Genomic DNA, 23,420 nt, shown 5'->3' with positions numbered 1-23,420 from the left:
TATATATATATATATATATATAAAATTATAGTTGGCATACAATATTATTCAACGGCAGCTTCAAACGTAAAGTGCAGTGGTCAGGCCTCTACACCGTCCATGAAGTGGTCTCCCTAACAAGACATGTGTCCAACTGACACCCTAAAAATATTTACAACCTTATTGATTATATTCCCCAAACTGTCTTTTATAACCCTGTGGCCATATTGTAGTTACCAATTTACATGGGTTGCAGCAATAATACTAATAATTTGAAGAGCTCCTCTATGCCATTTATTGATTGATTGTTCAGTGAAATCCTACTGAACACCTACTCTCCACCACATAATCATTCGATGGTCCTTGTCCTCAAGTCATTCGTACTCTAGCGAATGAAGCAGAAACAGGAACAGTTACAATACGCGAGACTGGTGTGTGATTGGAAGACAGAAGAGAAGGGACTCATTTCACTCAAGAGACGTGAAGAAAGCTTCATGGAGGAAGAACAGCTTAAGGTGACCTCAGAAAATGAGTAGGAGTTTGCCAAACAGACAAAGGGATGGGGATTTGTTGGGAGAGAAGCTATTCTAGGACCTGGGAAAGAACAACAGGGGGAAGGCATGGAGGTGTGTCAGGAGCAGGGCCAGCACAGGAGGGAGTGGCTGGAAAGCGGCTGGGATTGACAAAACTGGGTTACCAAGGCTTTATATTGTATGCCAAGGAGGGTGAACTCTATCCTGAAGGTGGAAGAGACATCAAGGGGCTAGGAGCCCTAGATTAATCTGACTGGATTTGAGTAAAGCAGGTTTAATATTTTGAAACTATCACACCAGTTTATTTTTTGACTTTTTAAAAAACTCATAGTTATTTATTTATTTATTTATTTATTTATTTATTTTTAATTGATGTTTATTGGGGTGACAATAGTTAGTAAAGTTACATAGGTTTCAGGTGTACAATTCTGTAATACATCATCTATATATCACATTGCATGTTCACCACCCAGAGTCAGTTCTTCCATATTTTTTAGAGCAGTTGTAGTTTACAGAAAAATTGAGCAAAAAGTGCAGTTCCCATTATTACCCTTCCCCCACACACCCCTGTGTTTCCCCGTGTTATTAACCTCTTGCATTAGTGTGGTACATTTGTTACCCTTAGTGAACCAATATCACTACATTATCATTGACTAAAGCCATAGTTTACATTAGGATTCACTCTTTGTATTGTGCAGTTCTATGGGTTTTGACAAATATATCCACTATTACAGAATCATACAGAAGACATAGTTTCACTGACTTAAGAATCCCCAATATGACACCTATCCACCCACCCCTACATCCCTGATCCCCTGGTAGCCCTGATCATTTTGCTATCTCTATAGGCTTTCCCGGAAGGTTATATAGTTGAAATCACATAGCTTGGAGCCTTTTCTGATTGACCTTTTCACTTAGTAATATGCATTTAAAGTTCCTTTATATCTTTTCATGGTCTGATAGTGATAGTTCATTTTTTTTAAATCACCAAATAATATTTCATTGTATGAATGTACTAATCTGTTTATCCATTCACCTATGAAAAGGTATCTTGATTGCTTCCAAGTTTTTGCAATAACAAATAAGAATGCAATAAATATTCATGTGCGGGTTTTGTGTGGACATATGTTTTCAACTCATTTGGATAAATACCCATGATCGCCATTGCTGGATTACGTAGGAAGCCTTTGTTTAGCTTTGTAAGATGCTGCCAAACTGTCCTCCAAACTGGCTCTACCGTTTTATTATTTATTATTGAATTTTAGAGTTCTTTGAATGTTCTGGATACCAGTCTGGATACTTATTAGATATGTGTTTTGCAAAGATATTCTCCCAGTCTGTGACTTGTCTTTTTATTCTCTTAACAGTGTCTTTTACTGAGCAAATACTTTTAATTTTAATGAAGTCCAGATTATAATTTTTTTTCTTTCATGGATCACGCTTTTGATGCTGTATCTAAGTCACCTATATTTTCTCGGTTTTTTTTTTTTTTTTACTTTTTATTGAAGTATAATGTACATGCAGAAAAGTGCACATATTGGTAAAGCTCACTAAATTTTCACAAATGAAACCTGTGAATGAGCACCCAAATCAACAAATAGAATAATACCAAATGCTCAGACATCAGTTTGAAAGGAATATTAACACAGGACAATTACTTTATACTTTAAATAACAGAAACACAAAATAACATGACTAAAAAGAACAGTGCTACTTAGAAGGGGTATTACAGGCTAGATTTTTATTATCTTCAGGAAAAGAAACTTTTCTTAATTCTGAATTAAATTGGCAACACCAATTGAGTGCCCAGCATGAAGTAAGCAATTACTAAATAGTCAATGAATGAATTAACTAATGCAAGAGGCATGATATATTAGGGTTAAGAAAACAAATCATTTTTATGGGCAAAATAATCAAGGAACCAATGATGGAGAAAAAAAATTGGGGGTCGTTATAGACCAGGGTAGGCAAATTGCGGCTCGCAAGCCACATGTGGCTCTTTGGGTACATTTCATCTCAAAAGTTTGCCAACCCCTTTTATAGACCAAAAGTTAGATAAAGATCATTAATCAGCCATTATTTGTTGACCACATGTTATATGTGCTTCAATAAGCGAATGAGGAGCTCTCAGTAGAGGGGGGCTCTTCGTGTTGAGGGGATAGAACGGGGAGGCAGCATACAGCACTGGGGTTTCCTAAGCTCAATCAGTGGTTCTTTGCCTGAGTTTGATATTAACCTAACTCTTGCTATAGTTTTTTTTTAATCTCTTTCTTATAATCATTTTCAAAGAGAATGTGAAAATACCAGAGAAACTTGGCCAAAATGATCAAAAACTAGTGGCAAGCCTCACAAATATACTTCCTAGCATACCTAAGTGTGACGATAAAAGAGATGTGATGTCTATTAATAGAAGGCTATTCTTTCTTGGAATAAAGCATTTTTATGAAGAGTTGGGAGACTAATTGTTTCTTAGATTTGTGGAAGTCCAAATAAGGAATTAAATTAAGACACAAAATATTTTTGATCAAAAATAAGGAAAAATGTATTTACTTCCAGGATGATAAACTACTGCACTAAAGAGGGAAACTGGATTTTTTTTTTCTTGGAAACCATCAAGAAATAGGGAGACAGTGATTCGTTGTGAACAATTGAAGTATGTCCCTGCCTGTTAACAGAAATGGTCTCTATGGCCCCCAAATGCCATTTTTACTTTAACAAAGGGCAAAAGTAATGCAAAAATTAAACATCAATACATGAAATGCACAAGTTGAACTGTAGACAGGCTGACAACATTTAATTAAATAGCAAACTTTTTAAAGACCCTAATGGAGGAGCTTGAAAGATGTCTGTCGCATTTGTATAAGCACTGCAATGGGAAGCTGTGTTATATTCTGCCTTTGAGATTGGCTATCAGTCAGGAAAAGTTGATATGATACAGTGGAAATGACTTCTATATTCCCCATTACCTTATAAACCCCTGGCATTTCCCGGCAACTGAGGCTCCTCTGTAAACACCAGAACACCACTTTTGGAGGCAAATTCTATCACCCTGATGGCATTTCCTAGTTTTATTTGATCTTGAAAAGCATTTCATTATGTTTAATTTAGGGAAATGAGATTTCTTTAATTACTATCAGTAGCAGCTATTAGAAGCTCAATTACATTTGCAAATTCATGTTTAAAAGCTTTATGGGTTTTCAGATAAAAAAAATTCGCGTTCTAACGGCGCCCATTAAAAGTTACTATTCCTGCCTTTGGTGCCCAGGCTTCCAAGAGAGAAGATACATTTTATAGTGCAAAATAAATAATGCTAGAAGCTGAGGATTAGCCTAAATAGGATTTAGAATTACTCATTTGAATAAATTAGATATTTCATTAAATAAATTGGTTCATCAAATATGTTTACAGATTCTCCTCCTTTGGGGTTTCATATACACTGAGCTCTATAGTGTGAAAGGTCAGGGTGGGCCAGTGGGAGGAGAGCAGCTTACTAACTAGGAACACAGATGTTTCCCATCCCTGTGCATGCCTAGCCCTGGTTATAGTCCTGCTTTGAGTTCTATATCACCACTCTCATGTCTTGAGCAGTATCTCCGTGAAGGATTGTAAGAGGGGGGTCCACATAGCTTCCAGTTGATTGGTCTCTTGAATACTATCAGTGGTTTTGGAAGTGACTCTAATTTTATGTGCTCAGGACCTTTTGGTTGATATAATTAAACAGTTATTGCCAGTAAGCTTTCCCTAAGCTGTGTGTCACCCTTGTTCTGAGTCACAGCGGCATTAGTAGTTTATTTTCCCCCTTATAGATTATAAAGCAGTAAATAAAATAATTCCTATATCAAGGTCTAGAGAAGATTGGCATCTGCAGTGAAAGGCCCGTAATAGGTCTTTGGCCTCCTCCCTCATAATCAGAATGTATTTCATCTGTACTTTCTAGAAGAGCATCTTGGGTGTAGTAGGTATTTAGGAAATGCTGGTGGGTGTGATTTGTTGGATTCTTTGCAAGTCAGAAGCAGCCATTTGCTGTACAGCTACAAGGAAACTAGTGTTTGTCCGTCCACTTGGTGGCAATTGTGAGCTAAGGCATAGAGGTGCTATCTGGGAACAAGAAATAGAAAGCATCTTTTGAAAAACCTTGGGGTGGGTTCATTGAATCGCTTCACTGTAATGCAAAACCATCTTTGTTGGCAGGAAGCACCAAGGGCTGCTAATAAAAATTGTAAATGCCTTTGTTGCCGTTTGTCTCCGATAAACATATGCAAGTTTCAGATGATTTAAAATCATTGTTCCTTGAGTTCTTTTCTGCTCATAAACACAGAGGCGAGAAAATTTCATAATTTATTTCAGGTGTGTGCATTTGAAGGGCTTGTTTTTTTCTGTATTGTATTTGGGAGCATTTAGTTTTATTATTCTCAACTTGCTTTAGCATTTACCCAGACCACTAAATACTTATTGATGGAAATGTGGGTTATAAGCTTTAGTCATGTGGTGTTTGCATGGAATAGTGGATTAGGGAGAGAGTTCCACATGGTGCGTTTCAGTGGCAATCTTATATGCATTGCTGGATGCTCTTGCTTCATACCCCCCATGGGTTCCCACTGAAAGTTGTGTTACGAGAGTGAATCATGTGATAAACAAGTAATTGGAAGGCAAGTGTTTACATAAGCCGGAAACTCATAGTTTAGAGCGTGCAAAATAAAAGTCCCACATAAAAACATGCCTTGCATTTGGGATAAAAAAATGCAACAGCTTCCTTTCAAAAAAGATCATGGGACGTATTTTTTTTTTTTTTTTTTTTTAGCTGAGCCATCCTGCCACCTGTTGGCAGCTCAGCAGCAGCTCAACAGCAGCTCAGCTCAGGCCTGGCATCAAACCACTGTTGCTCAGAGTTCCCACTCTTGAGCGAGCTCTTCACCAACTGAGCCAATCGGCCGGCCCCCTGGTCGTAGTGACATTTAAAATTGTCCTGGACCAGTAGTCTCCTGAAACACAAGTCATTGTTGTTTACATTTTGAATCCCCGTTTCATCTAGCCACTGCTCTTTGATGACTTTGTCACCAGAGAAGGGGTCAAAATGAACAGGAACATACAATTGCAATGATTTGAAACCATGATAAAGGATAAAGCATATTAATTGTTATTCTCAGAAAGTTTACAATCCAATAGCTGTCTAACTTAATAAAGTCTTGTTACAGTGGAGTCATTCAGCTGTAAGAAACTTGTAAAGATTGTAATAAGCACTGGAGTCAATGCGATCTTTTTTAATTCTTGGGGGTAGTCGTTTTTCATGCTGTCCGCTCTCAGGAAAGCTGCAATATGCTGTGGAGTTGTTTATCAATGCCTGGGTTTATTTTCATAAGAAAGTATTGATTACAGAGTGAAAAACACTTAGTTTAACAGCAATCAATGAGTAACGGACAAAAGGACATTTGAAGTTTTGAAGTCTTTAAAATATGAACTAAATGTACAATCTGGGGAGTTAAATTATTGGTAAAAGAGGCCTGACCCAAGGGCTGTTACAAACTCTAGATTGCAAATTTACTTTTTCTCTTGTACATCAACTCAGATACTGTGAAGTCAGAAACTTAATTACTGGCTGTGGAGGAAAGTTAAAACTTACTTAGCACATAGTAAATATTAAACTTTTGGCAAATGAAGAAATATGTTTTTCTGTTACAACCTATAATATATACACTGATGGGTTTTCCTGTACACTCTCAGTTGCTTGATTTTAATGAGTTGTTTGACTTAGCATTGGGAATACATGATAGAAAAGCATTTAAAGGTGTCATCTCCAGTCAATATCAAATCTCAGAGGCTCTTGGGGTATTAAAAGAAAACAACATGCTTAGCTATATAACTAAATAATCATTTATCTATACATAGGTTAAGAGTGATATTTAAAATTACCTAATGCTGAGATTAGTTTGACATGAGTGGGCCCTTTTTAAACTGTTGTTGAATTAAAGTAACTTGAATAATCCCTAACACTAACCGGCACTGGCAGCAAATGACTACAGACACTCTTTTCTCTCAGGGGAAGGGAGGGAGGATCTGTTCCTGATTGAGAATATGAAGAGACATTGGCTAATGGCCCAGCACCAAGTGGTAAATGTATTTCTATGTACAACACAAAGCTGGTGCCTTTGTACAGAGAGATAATCACATGGAGATAGATTAAAATATTTGTTCCTAGCATCCTGACAAGGACAGATATTACATGATTTCCAGACTTGCTGCAAGGTTCATCCTTTCTGGAAAATGCAAGCTTAACTTTTTGACTGCTGACAGTGGCTACAATTTCATTCAATTGGGGGGAAGGCGTATCAAATTGTGTTTGTTCCTTGGTAATAGTAAGACCGTTCCCCAACCCCATGGCTTCTGGGGTGTTTATGAATTTAGGATAAAAGAAATACCACCTCCTGGAAAGTAAATGATTAGAATTGATTCCTTTTCATGAGATGTTCACTGATAATCTAGATTAAATATTCACAAACTATGACTGAGCTGTCTCTTTCCTCACCTGTTTTTGTAAATATTTTTATTGGAAAATACCCACACCTATTTGTGAATGTATTGCCTATGTTGAATCTCATTCTATAATGGCAGAACTCACTAGTTGCAACGAAGATGGTGTGGCCCATAAAGCCTAAGTAAGGTATATACCATCTGGGCTCCTACAGAAAAAGTTTGCCCAGCCCTGTCTGGACAGCCATGGTTGGCTAGCTCATTGTTTGATATGTGATTACTATAATATCCTAATGGCAAAGACCATCTTTCTTTTTTGAAGACCATCTATTAAATCTCTTTTACACCCCATATTCTCTAACAGGTCATGGAAAGGGAGAGGCTTAGAGCCAGCTGGTTCACTGGTTGAGGTAAAGGTTTAACTACAATAGATGAGGAAAGAAACTTCATGGTACTTGGAAGAAGAGGCAATCGAGCTCTGTGACCCTGGAGTCAGATTGCCTGAGCTCAGACTCTGGCTCTGTCATTTATTTCCAATTGTCTTAGCTTCATAATCTTAAAAAAAATATTGCTTTGGAAATAGTGTCTACTGCCCAGTGTTGTGGATAAAAATACTTAAAACACTTGGTCAGGATTCATCATCAATGTCACTCTTATTTGTGATGTAGGAATAGTCCTTATTTTTTCTTTCTATTTTATTTTCATTCACGTGATTTGTTCTGGAATTGCTTTTGCAATTCCTTTGTGACTAGGCAGGTGCTCTTGAAATGTACATACATATTTCTTTGTCCTACACATCCAAGGGGCTGCTGCCAGAGCCACGGTGCAGATTTAATATCTGTTGAGTAGATGGATCCTTTTTACATAAAAAGTAAAATGAAATAAAGCCACAGGATCCCTGTGTATAACACAGGAGTTCAACTCCTGTCAGGTTCTTGGATTCCATGAGGCTGAAAAAAGACAACGGAGCCATAAGTAAATGGTTCATACCACAGTTATATTCTCGAGGCAGCCGGTGGAGACACAGGAAGTAGCGTCCACAAGATCCACAACATCTGTGCTGGCTAAAGTAGCCACAGCAGTTATATAGCACACAGAACAATAGTGGCTAATGGCTAACTGGTTACATAAGGTTTGGGGAATGGAAGGGGTCGTGTCCAGGTGGCCAGTACTTTTCCACATGAGGCTGAGAGCCTGGAAACTGCTCTCCTGGCCCTGTCCCAACACTGTGTTACAGTAGTTATGCCTTTTTTTTTTTTTATCCAGCAACTGCTTAGAAGTAATGTTCAGTGTACGGAACCCTTTGTAATATATGGACTATGTGTAGTTCCTTCTGCTCTAAGGTGAGAGCTGCTTTTCTAGGCATTTGGATGTGATAAATTGGTGTGCCTATGTAATGGCACATGTTTTGCTTAACCATGGTAATTAATGGCAGTTAAATCTCATTAATTGGAACCATTTTCTCTATACATGTTGAATGTGATTCATTGATCAAAAAGTCTGGAGGTCCTAGCCTATATAAAAAATATGCACTTATGAGGTGAAGCATCGATATTCTATTCCTACGAGTATAAAAGTAAAGGAACTACATTTCATAATATTCAAGGCAGGGTAAAAAACTTAGCTTTTAACATTTTTGCTTTCTGAAGATGGAGGTACAATTTTCTAGGAGGGCTTTTAAAGACCCCAATGTGATAATGATTAAAATGTTTTATGATCTTGCCAGTCACTTTTCCATCTTCACTAGGGGTTTAATTTTGAGCTTATATATAAAGACTTATATTGCAAAGGAAAGCAATTTATAAAGGTAGATTAAACTTTTATATATAAATCCTACTGGTCCAGACACAAAGTTTCACCAAGCTCTTGAAAATCTGCTCTTCTTTCAACGACATGAGAAAGAAGACTTCAGAGAGGGGGTTGGAGTGTGTTTGCACAGCCACAAAAATTCAGGGTGGCTGGATCACCCTGGACAGTTAGCAACTTTTAGGACCTTAGCTGGGCCTAGTGATCTAAAGTGCCTGTCTTTTTAAGTGTAAAGACTTTCATTTCCCTTGGATTGTAAGACCTATAGAAAGGGAAAGATATTAATGTGTCCATGTGGAAACCTCACTGAACAGCTTGGTTGTGTTCATTCAAGTCTGACTAAGCCATCCAGGAGAGACCAATTTCAAATAAGAGAAAGCTAAACATTCGGCCAGGAGTGGAAACTGGGCAGAAGCCTGGGGATTACAAAAAGGGCACCTGAGCATACAATTTCTAATGCTCATTTCAATTGCACACAGAAGAGCTATAGTCATGACCTAGGAATTTTTACGGTGAGCTTTTCTATACCCAGCCATGAGTCAGACAGACACTCGATTAGTGGCAACTATAGTCTATATTAGCCTATTTTTCATGACTGTTATTTGTACCATCCATGTGGTGCCATGTTTTCTATTTGCTTCCTTTTGTGACTACTTCCTACCTCTCAAAAACTGAGATTATCTATCATAATCTTCCCAATTTATGTGATTAACTGGGGTTAGTGCACTGAAAAAAGTACAGATTGCCTTTTAAGAATATACATTTTTCCCTTACTAAAGATTAACTGTACACACTCAGCTCATATATAGGTCTGTAATGATTTCCTGATAAAAATGACATTTCTGTTTAACCTTACCTCCCTAAAATAACATGAACTCTAATTATTCCATATGTAAAAATTTCAATTTCTTCTAACTTTGGTATTTGTATGAAACAAAATACTAAAGCAATGAGCCAAAACTCATTATTAGTTCCACATTGATATTTTCAATATTACAGCTGACCTTTTATCAGAATGATAGAATGTGAAAATTTACATTTGCTAACAAGGGTAATGCAAACTGCTAAATATCATGTTGTTTTAAATTTTGAGGTTTCCAATATATCCTAGTATTGTGATATAGTGGAAGCTGGCTATGTAAAAACCAATTCAAATGTTCTCAGGGCCTTGTAACTATTTGGAGAGGCTTTTCAACAGTGAAATTGGAAGTATGAAGGCATTCTAGTGTGTTTTTCAAATGAATAAAAAGTATTTGTGAGAAATTAATATTAATTACTGGGGTCCCAGAAGCCATTTCTCTTGTAGATTTAAAATGAAAGCTTCAACAGTACCTTGTATAGCCTGCTGTTGACATTATAATTATTCTCCTTTTTTAGAAGAGTGAATAATTATCATAGCAAATATTCTAATTTTCTATACACATAATTACACCCATTCACGGAAGAAAGGAAGGAATTTAAGGCTTCCAATCACAGAAAAAAAGGATTCTTCGTCTGAATAGGTTTTTCCTCCTACAGCTCTGTAAAATCTAGTAGGATGAACGAAATAGAATAGTAAAATGTGCTATCTTTAAAAAATGGTATTATGAATGCTTTTAAAGGAAACCACTGCAAATGCTTCAAGAAAAGAAATTTTGACTTGATGAGAGTGAAAGTGACTAGTCAAACAAGAGATTTGAATATGAAGTTTAGGATTACAACTGCTGAGCGTTTGGGAAAAAGCAAAAATTAGAGCAAACAAAGGCAATGGTAAGGAAAACAAGATGAAAAACAGGATGAAATGTAACTATGGGGTTTTAAAACCAAAGAAAATCTCATCCCATTATCCTCAGAGTGATGAAAGACTGAAAGCTGTAGCTGATACAATCTTTGCAAACCTAAAGCTAGCTGCCAACTAAGAAAAAGGAAGTAGTGAGAGGTCAGGAGGATTCAGTTTATGTTACCAAGAATGTGTTGAATGTTTCTGGGATGCTGGGTATGCTAACATTCTATGGAGTTTCATTACCAAGCACAAGGAACAGCATGCTGTTTGAAGCAATAGGGGATAATAATTATATACAAAATGCTTAGCAAAATATATGACATCATATAGTTTAAAAAAATAAATATTAGGAGAACCAATGTATGGGATAAACCATAAAGTAGGTGGGCAGTGAAGTCAGAGAGACTTCAGGGTGGAGAAGGCAGAGCAAGTGTTAACCTTTATAGTAAATGGAGCTGAAGTTCAGGATTAAAGTGTAGAAGAGAAAATAAAAGATCTTAAAATCTTCTAAAGTAAGGAGCAAGGAGAGGAAATATAGTGACTCAAAGTTTGAAGTGGAAACTAAATTTGTTGGAGAAAGCCACTCATTCGCCTCATTTTCTACTGGTCATTGTGGGATAAAGAGAGAAAAGGAACAGAGTGTGGGGTGAAATGGGGAATATGTATTGTAAATCTAGGTCACTTTAAAATACATAGATTGGTTCAGGGCTGAGAACTGGAAGTTTAAAATCCTTAAGAGAACTGAAAACTTCTCCCTTCCTTGTATAAAATACACTGTATCCACAGTACAGAAAAGAGTATTTAAGACTTCAATCAAGTAGGAAGACACTTAATAAAATTGACTTCTGAGAACACCCAAAGGGAAAGAATAATTAATAGCTACTGTTCGTTGTGATCAATTAACATGACAACAGAGAAAGATCTGTGACCAGGGGAAGAGAATGAATCATTGACTTCTTATAAAGGGACCCAGTGGTGGGTAATTGAAGCTGTTTTCTAAGTCAACTTGAGAATTGAGCCTTTTGACCAAATCAAGGAAACAATTGGGATAAAGGAAAGAATATGTCAGAATTAGACAATTGACTATGGATATCAGGCTTACTACTCACTTGGTTTCTTAATCAATGTCTTGCTTTCTTGGTCAGCCCCCCAAATCATTGAATTTTCAAAGATTTGGGAGAAAATATTTTTTTCTGAGAAGCTTGTTGATGGACCTTAGGTTTAAAGAGGATTTTATGAATTTGACTTCAAAGGCAAGGGAAGTAAAAGCAGAAATAAATGAATGGGACTATATCAAATTTAAAAGCTTCTACACAGCAAAAGAAACCATCAATAAAACAAAGAGGCAATCAATGAACTGGGAGAAGATATTTGTAAACAATGCCTCTGATAAAGGGCTGGTATCCAAAATATATAAAGAACTCGTACAACTCAAAACCAAACAAACAAAAAAACAATCCAATTAAAAAATGGGCAGAGGACCTGAACAGACACTTCTTTCAAAAAGACATACAAACTGTCAACAGATATATGAAAAAATATTCAACTTCACTAGGTATTAGGGAAATGCAAATCAAAGCCACAGTGAGATACAACCTCACACCTGTTAGAATGGCAATTATCAACAAGACAAATAATAATAAGTGTTGGAGAGGCAGTGGAGAAAAAGGAACCCTCATGCACTGCTGGTAGGAATGTAAAGTGGCACAGCTGCTGTGGAAAATTGTATGGAGGTTCCTCAAAAAATTAATAATAGAATTACCATATGACCCAGCAATCCCTCTCCTGGATATCTACCCCCCAAAATCTGAAAACAGTCATCCATAAAGTTATATATGTACTTTGGTGTTCATTGCAGCATTATTTGCAGTGGCCAAGACATGGAAACAACCAAAGTGTCCTTCAGTAAATGATTAGATAAAGAAGATGTGGTACATATGCACAATGAAATACTACTCGGCCATAAGAAAAGATGAAATACTGCCATTTGCGACAACATGGATGGATCTTGAGGTTATTATGTTAAGCGAAAAAAGTCAGACAGAAAAGAATCAAGAATCATATAATTTCATTCATATGTGGGATGTAAAACTGAAACCAACAAAGGAACAAGACACACAGACAAAGAAACAAAAACTCATAGACACAGATAATAGTTTAGTGGTTACTAGAGGGGAAGGAGGGTGGGAGGTGGTAGAAGAGGGTAAAGGAGATGAAATATATGGTGATAGAAGGAGAACTGACTCTGGGTGGTGAGCACATGATGTGATATATAGATCATGTATTATAGAAATGTACACTTGAAACCTATATAATGTACTAACCATTGTCATCCCAATAAATTTAATAATAATAATAATAATAATAATAATAATAATAATAATAATAAGAAGAAGAAGAAGAAGAAGAAGAAGAAGAAGAAGAAGTCAGTGAGCCAGAAAACCCTGTGGAAGGGCCTTTTCCAACTCAAGGAACCATTGCTCATGAATGACAGTAATAAAAATGTCACTGCTTGTCCCTGTTCTGGTAGTCTTTCACTTCTGGAATCCACCCTAAGGAAGAATTATCTTGCTCAAACATTGCTTAGATTCTGTCATTCTGTTAAGATTTACTGAGACCTACAATTGTTTGGGAACCAAATTAAAGCCAAGGCCTCTGGGGTCGATGTTTTACCACCTCTCTTCCCAGTTGTGTAATGCCCAGTGTTATCATTTTAACATTGCCTTGGCTGTTTTACACTACAAAGAAAACCATGCCCTTAGCCTCTTACATCTACAGCTTCACCCACCAAATTATTCATACAAGGCTGCCAGTTGCCTTGGTCATTATCAAATGAAATCCATACTATGACTAACCCCAGTATCTGTACACCCCCTGACTTATTGATGTTATGTTTTAGCTCATTATACTCATCATATCATTAGTAATTATGTTTTTCTTGCTGTTGCAGGGGAGGAAAAATTCCCCTCTATCCTCTTGGGGCCTCTAGTTGGACCTAAGAATTACACTGATATAAGACTCACAGGAGAAAAGCATACAAACTTCATTGAATTTTTACATGTACACAGCCTTCACAAGAGAATGAAGACCAGAAGAAGTGACCAGAACAGAAAACTTTTATACCTTTTAGACAAAGAAACAATCCATTTGTGAAGAACAGACAAGACAGAGGGGTTTGGGTTAGGGGTAGCAGGTGGTGAAGAAGTCTAGGAAGATAAGGACTAGTTTAACAAGGTTTGTTTGTATACATATCTCAGCCCCAAATTCTCTGCTCTTGTGATCAGACTGTCTTCCTTTCTCCTGGGTATAGGGAGGACGTTTCTCACATGAAGGTTGTATGACCTGCTTCACGGAGGAAGGGCAAAGGGGTAGGGGAGGTCAGAGAGACCTTCCTGCTTTTTAATTTTCTCAGACTCTGTCAGCTTAAGGTATTGCATATGCCAAGGTGCCATATTTGGAAGTAATGTCTTCTAAACCCATCCCTGTGATTGTGGTTAATTTCATGAATGCATGAACTGTGAGAGTTGAAAGGGACCTTAGGATTTTAGAAGGAGATCCAATGAAGGTAATTGTATTTCCCAAAGTTGCATAGCTAGTTAATGGGAGAACCAAAATGATAATAACCCAGACTACTGGCCTCATGCCTTCTCCACCATAGGAATCATGAGAGTGACAATCATGACACGAAAGTGATGAAAAATGTGGGAAGTGAATCATCGTATAACTTTATGTCCTGTGTTTTTTTCCAGCTATATGATGATATAAATCAAAACAGCATTACTTTATGTTGGGAATGTCATATTACTATTTTATTCTTCACTTGTAGTCCTAGTTGAAAATAATAATGATTACTGGCTATAAGCAAAAGACACTTAATTTTCTTTCTTTGTCGGATATCATATTTTGTTATAATGTGTTCCAACATACCTTTGTAATCCATATCAGTCTTGACATGCCAAATCTTCATTTTATCATGTTTTCTGCACAATCCCCCTTGAAAATACTCCTCCCATAAAGTTCATATCTGTATACTTTTGCTAAGTAATACACATAATTTTTGCCTAAGAAAATGTAATCGTATGGAGTGATTCATCTGTGGCACTTCTCTTTTTGAGCGCCTGTCTAGCAGTCTAATATCAAGGACATTTTAAAGACCCTCCTAAGTGCCCATCTGTCTTCTTTACCCTTGAAACTTCTTCTCCCTTCCCCCCACCCTCTCTGTTTCTCTCACTCACTGTTTTCTCCCTCCTTGCACTTTTTTTTTTTTAAACCAAGCTTTTTTTTTTTTTTTTAGAATAAAAGCTTTGTCTGTCTTTGGCAATGTTATCAGCACTGCAGATGTATATTGGGCAGTTTCTAAACTAGCATCTCAAAATCTGATTCTGATTCTTCTATTACAGCCAACACTATGGGCTTTAAAAAAAATCAATTCTTTAGTTCCTTATCTGTTTCTCTGCTTCTAGGATAACTGGATCTTTCATAACTAATGGGGATATTGAATTCAGGGAGCCTTATGGGGAAATATATATTGCAATTTGTGTAAAAAAACAAAAATGTGGCTGCAATTAGATATAATAACTAATGCTTAATTTAGACCCATTTTACATTCACTTGATAAAAATTGGTTAATATAGAGTTTTTCCATTAAAAACTAGTTTTCATGAAAACATAATAGTTTAATTTTGTTGATGTTATGTGTTTGGTTTATGGGCTTCTGAAGACAAGAAATCATTTGTCCATTTTCGATTGTAAATAGGTAACAAGAGAATTAGAATGGTTACTCTAGGTCTCTGTGTAATCTTAAAATGTTTCAGTATACACTGGATGTTGATTAGTAAATATGTGGCCATATCTGTGACTGTCTGAACATGAATTAAGAAGCAAAGCTAAGCAGATCTTGAAGTTCAGAATTTATTATTGAATGTTAATGATATGCTTTATGTCTGATTCATTGAATCAAATGTACTGATCTTTTCTAACAGTTTTTTAAACTTAAAATCCCCATTACATAGTATGTAACTTGTTTGTCAGATTCCACATTTCTTTAATGAGTTCATAATATTTTTTTCATCAATATCCAGGAATATCATTTCATCCCTATGACCTCTAATGACCTCTGTTCTTTTCTCACTATCTTTTATATTTATTTTTTTATCCAAGGGTGTTAATATCCCCCCCCATGATTCTTTGATCATAAAATATTATTCAGTAAGAATATTATAACTTGAACACATTTCAAGCAATCTTTTGAAACAGAAACATAAAGATTTCTATATATTATCATGTCTCTCTTAAGCGAGTCAGCACAGAATGCCTTGAGATGAGTTAATGCCTCGTGTCAGTCACTAAACAGTACTCACACTGTGATTGGAGCATGTTTTGGAGGCGCGTCTCTTGTTATGATGGATATTTCACTTAACATGACCATACATGGTGGCACTAGAATTTTCACAGCAAGTAAATAAAATTCTCTTTTTTGCCAAGTTCTTTGAATATTCTGTAACAAACTTTGCCAGTATTATTACACACTAATGTAACTAGAATCACTAAACATAATTAGATCTAGGATAGAGGTATTTATTAACTTTCTATATTTGAAATCTATCTTAATGTTAACCCCTGCAGTTTTGGCACTCTACAGAGCAGCCATCTGTTTAAAATCATACTTGGTGTGGGATTAAAAAAATAATAATAATGTCTCTTATGGAAGTCTAAACACAGGGTTATTTACATTTTAGATAGCATCTGTGATTCAGGTAGTCTCTCAGTTCTTATATTAAAATATGATTTAAAGTGAATTTCCCCTCAGTATTAAAGTTTAATCTACTTAAAACACACATACACACACACACACACACACATTTTGAACTTTTTAAAGAAATATATAACAACAATATTTAACATGAAGTGATCAGTAAAGACTGAAATCTTTATAGGATTTATCAAAAGTAGCTAAACTATATTAGATAATATAAGCCATAGTATATCAGCCATATCTTATTTTGATGTGGAACTTCAAGTTTTTACAGTGCTTTACCATACGTTACTTTGCTCATTCCTCACAGTGATACTATGACATTGGCTTGGGTAATTTTACTCACCCTGATGTACAGAGGAAACTAGCTTAAAATAGTCAAGTTTTAAGTTAAGTGGGTTGTCTAAAGCTACTTGACTAGCAAACATTGGGGTCTAAACAAAAAGCTGGTAACATTCACCATTCTCTATTTAACTATTTTCCCATTCTGTTATTTAGTTTCTCAATTCAATTCTTTCTCCTCACAGTAGTCAGATAATCTTTGCAAAATCTTTTTTTTTTTTTCCAAAGATTTTATTGGGGAATCGGGGAAGGGGAACAGACAAGTTGCTGTCCTTTTGTTCTTCAGTCTAGTTGTGGAAGACATCGCTTCACTGGCCCATGTTGGTATTATCATTGTGCTCTTCCTGGGTGAGGCAGTCGCTCGCTGGCCATTGGACAGCCACTCACAGGGGCTCATGGCAGCTCACGGCTGCTCACGTTGGCTGCCAGCCACTCACAGTAGTTCATGGCAGCCCACTGCTGCAGGGGCTGCCCCCTATGCTGTTGCTGGCGACTCACAGCAGCCCAGCTCCAGGTTGAGCTGTTGTTCACCATCTGAGCTGTAGAGGGTGTAGCATCACTGGCCCTGATGTGGGATCTGAAGCGGGGCCCTGCTGCTTAGATCTGGCGTCCCAAACCAACTCTTAAGCAATTCGCCACTCGGCCGGCCCTCTTTGCAAAATCTTTATCAGATCCTATCACTCAGTTGATTAAACCTTGCTAATGAGTTATTATTTTATTCGGAATATAACCCCACATCCTAAATATGGCCTTCATGGTTCCCCATGGCCTATGTCTTTCTCGGCCACCTTTATCATATGCCACTCCCATCCCCTTCTTGCTCACGCTCCTGGCACACTGGTTTTCTCTTTGTTCTTCTGTCTGTAACTAAAGACTTCCCACTTGCTATTCACTCTGTCTAGAGTGCTGGTCTCTTCTCTTTACCTGGTAACTACTAATTATCACAGAGGTCTCAGTTCAAATGTTAATTCCTCAGAGAAGCCTTCATCTAACCCACCAAATAAAATCAGTTCCTCTTGCTGTCATGTTTCAGTAAATGCTTAATTATCTATCAGTTTATTCTAATATATCTACCTGTGTGATAGTTTATTTAGCACCTACCCTCTCCTCTTGTGTGTAAGTCTACTGTCATCAGAAGCCATGTTTATTTGCCTCATTGCTTGTCTCCTGCTCTGGTCTAGTCTCTGTCACATAGTAACTGCTCAGTAAACAATTATGTTCTGAGAGAATGAATAAATCCATGTGGGTGTGTACATAGCTCCTTTTCTAAGCAGAGCTCCTTATTAAATTAGAAAATAATGTCAGAACCTGTAGATGTTTCTCCATTTCCTGGGAACATGCAGATAAAAATGGTTTTTTGATACTTGAAACACTTTAAGCAAGTCTTAAAACATATCAGAAGAGGATTTTAAAAAAATAAGATGGATTACCCAGGGAAATTGTGGAGTCTTCCTTCCCTAGATGTCTAATCAGAAGATAGTAATTAAATCTGAGGAACTTTAAGTTCTGTGTGAAGGCTGTGAGATACAGACAAGATCATTTGGGAGAACAAAGATTAGGACTTAAGATACCTTTTTTGTTGTTGTTGTTTGTATGTTTGATTCATCGTTGAAGGCCCAACTCTTTGCTTGGGCACAAATAGGAAAAGAGCTCAGGAATTCTACACTTGACTCAGATTTCTTTTGCTCCACTATGATGTCCACTCAGCTCTGTTATAATATGACATATGCATTCCTAAAGATCACAGCACAGGGCTTGTGGGAAAAGTGGAACTGGAACACAATACTCAAAAACTTTGTCAGGGACACATACAAAAAGCTAGGAATCTAATCAAAATGGCTGTTAAGTTTTACGTGTGTTAAATGACTAAGAAATATGTAATTAATACACTAAATATGACACTTTCCCTGAAAAGGACATGCAGTTGGCTCGTGGCAGTGCTCACTGGCAGTGTTTGAGTTATGCTGAAGCAGCTGAAGGAAAGCTGAAATCAGAGGTCAAGGAGTACCAGCAGCTATGGATGATGGTGACTCATAACACGGGTGGTAGACTGAGGGCGCTGGTCAGTCTCTCTGAGATCTGTGTGATTTGTGTATTCTATGCTGGGTTCAACAGGTGCAATTTTCTGTGTTCACTTTATGTTTCTCATGAATGAAATCAGGCATACACAAATGTGCAATTTGTGTCATGCTCAAATTGTCCCATTATATCAACTGCATTGGAATAAGTTTGCACTTTTAAGATAAGTGTTGTAGCAAAACTGACTGTATTAGGGAGGGAAATGGGGACTTGGGGTCCAAAAAAACTTGATTCTGGTCCCAGAGTGTCATTTCTAATCTAGGCAAGCTCCTTCCCTCTCTTGACTCCACTTTCTTTATCTTTTTTTTTTTTTTAAAGATTTTTATTGGGGAATTGGGGGGATGGGAACAGCGCTGGGGAATTGGGGGAAGGGGAACAGACAAGTTGCTGTTGTTTTGTTCTTCAGTCTAGTTGTGGAGGACGTTGCTTCACTGGCCCACGTTGGCACCATCATTGTGCTCTTCCTGGGCGAGGCAGATCAGTCGCCGGCTTCTGGATGGCCGCTCACAGTGGCTGCTGGCTGCTCACACTGGTTGCTGGCTACACACGGTAGCCCATGGCAACCCACTGCCACATGGGCTGCAACCTATGCCGTTGCCGGCAACTCAGGGAAGCCCAGCTCCAGGTTGAGCTGTTGTTCAGCATCTTAGCTGTAGAGGGCAGTGTCACTGGCCCTCATATGTGGGATCCGAACCGGGGCCCTCTGGCATACCAAGCCAGTTCTTAACCATCACACCACTCGGCCGGCCCCACTTTCTTTATTTTTAAATGAAGTTGATAACAACTGACTTTGCTGAGTTGTTCTGAGGACAAGATACAGCATTGAAAGTGGGAACATTTTGTAAAATGTGATGTGCTCTCCAAATTGAAGATTATTCTTGTAGGACTTATTTCAGAGTTAGAGATAGCAGCTGAAGAAGAACACAGGGTAGAAAGTTTACCTACTTGGAGTCAGCTTTTGTTGAGATGAGTATGCAAACCTGCTTTTTGAATGAGAGTAAAGCCCATGTCTCTAAAGGGAAGGAAGAGACGTGGCTGGCAAAGCCTCCATGAACATGTGTTGAATGTCACTTCTTAGACTCAGCCCTAAAGGCATTGCCACAGAAATTTAGTAACTCAGATTTCTGTGACATTTCTTTTACTTACTGGTCTTCAGTACCTAATGGCACCATATAAATAACACCCAACCATTTCTATCTCTCACTCCCTTTCAGTCTCCCTGCTATAAATGACACAGAGCAAACCTGTGGGGAAAAAACCAAAATTACTTTGAGGATAAATCTGTTTACACCCAGGATACAAATAATACAAAAAAATAATAATAATAATAATAAATAAATAAATAAATCTGGCCAATCCATTGATACACTCTCTCGCTGCTTTTAGCCATGTTTTATAATTTAGGTAGGAATTGTTTTCCCCATATTTGGAAAGTAGATGTGGCTTATTGTCAAGTTTTGATGGTTTAACTGAAACATACACCATTTGAAGAGAAAATATTTTAGTAAACAACTTTTGCCTATACTAGTCTTAGAATGCTCTAAAACTTTCTCTGTGTTGTAAGTGTATCTTTTTGCTTATATTTAAAAAGACATTAACCAATTAAACAGAAAGATTATCCATATGGTAAACTTTCTCCCTTATTAGATTTTGGGGATTCTGTAATATAGAGATGAGTGAATCTATGTTAATATCCTTTACTTTTAAAGGAAGTGACATTTTCTCTGCAAAACTTCACACCCTTCATAGGATGTGCATTTGAAAATTTAACACACACCATTTTTTATTGCCTGTTTCTGGAATCAAAGCACAGTCTTTCCAATTCGATAATTGGACTTATTCAAGTTCCTTCTAGTCCAATGAGTCTATACAGAGAGTAGTGTTGATTATGAGTAATAACTAAGTAAAGAGTTTATATTTTAAGTTGTTTTTTTTTATGTGGTAAGTATATGTAAATGTAAAAGTTGCCATTTTAATTATTTTTATAGGAATATGACTTTAATTGGCATATTTCTCTTCCATAACCACTTTTTCTTCCTTTCCAAAGTTACTAGAGAGTGACAGAATAAAGATTTGATTTTGACTTTTCTTTTTCTGATTCCAATAGAAGTGACTGATTGTGAGGTTAAAAATGGACCATTGGATAGTTAGGGACATAGAAGTTATACCCCTGACTCAGCAAAAGGCCAGCTCCATAATCAATAATCAATATATATTATCAGTACTACTGTGCATTGGGTAATAGGCTAAATACAAAACATACATGTGCATTAGACGTAGTCCTAATCTTAAGCAAATTGTTCATGTAGTTGGAGAATTATAATAAATGCACATGAAAAATAATACAGAAAATAGTAAGTAAGGACCTGCAGAGTGGTAAAGACAGTAGATGCTGTTGAAACTCAAGGAAGGGAAATAACAATGAAGTGATAAGAGAAACAATCTAGAGGGATGGCTTAGCGCTGCACCTGGAGCCGAGGCTGTGAATAGAGAGAATTCAGAGGGCTTTGAAAGCCGAAGGAAGAACGTGGTCAAAGCTACAGAGGCAGGGTGGTGTGCGAGTCGTTTTAGATGACCTTGATTCATTTCCAGATTATGATCTAACGTTTCCCTCATGGTCTTCAGGAGAACTTTTCCCACATGAATTCGAGCTGGAGAAACTCCATCTTTGCTATCACTTCCCACGAATGTGCCCCATGTAATTGATCCTATTGCATCCTGGGTAAAGCATGGTAGAGTCACAGTATCTAATGGATTTGGAAACTGAGGTCTTGGCTTCTCTTCTTTCCCTTTAAGAACTTAGGTCCCTCATAATCAGGTATTGAGTCTTTGGTTTTCATCATAGAATATATATCCTGTATGCAAAGTGCTTAATTTAGTAAAAGTAATAACTATAACAGCATGACATGCTAAAAAAAACCCAAAAACAAACAACCTAGTAACAACAACAAAACAAAAGCACAAACAACATTAGCATGGCTGAGTTAGTTATGTCAGGAAGATAGGAGGATCTGATCTTGTGTGCTTTTTACCAGTTCTGAGAATGAGTTTTGCTAAATCATCTGTTCTGGGACATCTAGTCCCTCTTTTTGTCCCTGATATCCATTTGTGAGATGAGCTAGTTTTCTGGGATTGTAAATACTATGGGTGGTTTAGCCTAGTTTTATCTGTGAAAACCTAACAGGACAAAATAAAAACTAATTCTTTAACATTATTTTCATGAGTTCTATGGTCTAATTAACTTGAAATTCTTGGCCCTTCTATGAAACAGTAATTTTCTCCTTAAAGCATATACCAGAGATTGAAGAGATGAAATAATTCTGAGCAGGCACTAATGATCTCAGTCATTATTACTTGAATTATTATGCATTTCACAGTATTATTGGGTCATAGATCTTCATATCTGCACAGGAAGCCACCTGGTTTAGTGGAAATTATTTAAGCATTAGAGTCAAATCAGCCAGGATTGAAAACCTGTTACCTTCTGCTTTTTATGACAAATTACTTAGATGTCTCTGATCCTTGGTTTCCTTGTCTATAATAAGAGATTAATGATAGGACCTACTTCATGGGGTTGTAACAAGGATAAAATTTATATATATATATATATATATATATATATATATATATATATATATATATATATATATATATATATATATAATTTCATTTTAGCACTTGGTAACCAACAACTATTGCTAATTATTTTTGTCATAATATTTAAGAAACACCTTCTTAACATTCATTTCCTTTGTGCCTTTTATAGCATGAGAAGCTGATACATGAATTGGAAGAGGAGAGACACTTGCGTCTTCAGAGTGAGAAGCGGTTGCAGGAGGTGACGCTGGAGTCCGAACGCAACAGAATTCAGATGCGTGGCCTGCAGCAGCAATTCTCCAGGTATTGTAATGAACTGGGCTTCTTCTTCGGAAGGTGCATTCCTCCCTGCACCAGTGACACCGTTGCTTGAATTTCCATTGTGCAAGTTTCTGTTGCATGTGACTAGCTAATTCCCCAAACAGTTTAGATCTTGTCTTCTGGCCAAGCCGTACTGTTGCATTTGGACCAATTTTCTGAACCTTTTCATTCGTACCTCACATAGTCTTGGATTTATTGAACTGGTAGTCTTTTCTTCCCGGACGGCTTTCCAACGGGTCTTACAGTAAGATGTGGTGGATTTGTGGCTCATTGGTATGTCCTGTGAGAGGCCAGCCAGGAGGATGAAATTTCACTGGTCAGGTCATCATAATCTTATTTTAAGGTAGAGACAGAGTGTATCTAATTATCCAGTAAGCTATTACTCATGACTTAGAGGAAACATTTAGGAGTAGTTAAAAAAAAAAAAGAAAGAAATCAATGAGCCCCTTTCTTTTAAAAAGATACAACTTGAACTGGTGAGGAGGATTCTGAAAAAGTAGCTCTTCTTAGATTTAATTCCAGCACAATCAGAATCTTTCAGTTTTCAGTTATAGTTAATATCAGGCTAGGTGAAGGTTCAACTTGTTATTTAAAATCTATTCAGCTCCTTGGAAGAAAAAACACTAACTTGTGCAATTACAGTCCTGGGACCAGGTACGGACACCCCGTGAGGGACAATTTACTTTCAGGTCTATATTTCACTTCACCATATGCAAAATCAGGAAAATAATTTTTGGTTTTTTTATCCCCTATGAAGTTCTCCCAGGCCAGTTTGAGA

General features: G+C 37.0%; 1 protein-coding gene across 1 annotated transcript in view; it reads left to right on the top strand.

Moving 5' to 3' along the window:
• Positions 1-23,420, top strand: part of NCKAP5 (NCK associated protein 5) — a 940,156-nt gene that overhangs the window by 413,429 nt on the left and 503,307 nt on the right. Inside the window, exon 7 of the mRNA XM_019667544.1 lies at positions 22,491-22,624. Within this exon, the coding sequence (XP_019523089.1) occupies positions 22,491-22,624 (134 nt within the window). The remainder of the gene's footprint in view (positions 1-22,490; positions 22,625-23,420) is intronic.

The sequence above is a fragment of the Hipposideros armiger genome, unplaced genomic scaffold, assembly GCF_001890085.2.
Source record: "Hipposideros armiger isolate ML-2016 unplaced genomic scaffold, ASM189008v1 scaffold_500, whole genome shotgun sequence".
NCBI lineage: Eukaryota > Metazoa > Chordata > Mammalia > Chiroptera > Hipposideridae > Hipposideros > Hipposideros armiger.
Note: the sequence above shows the minus strand (reverse complement) of the source record. Positions and strands in the feature narration are given on the sequence as shown.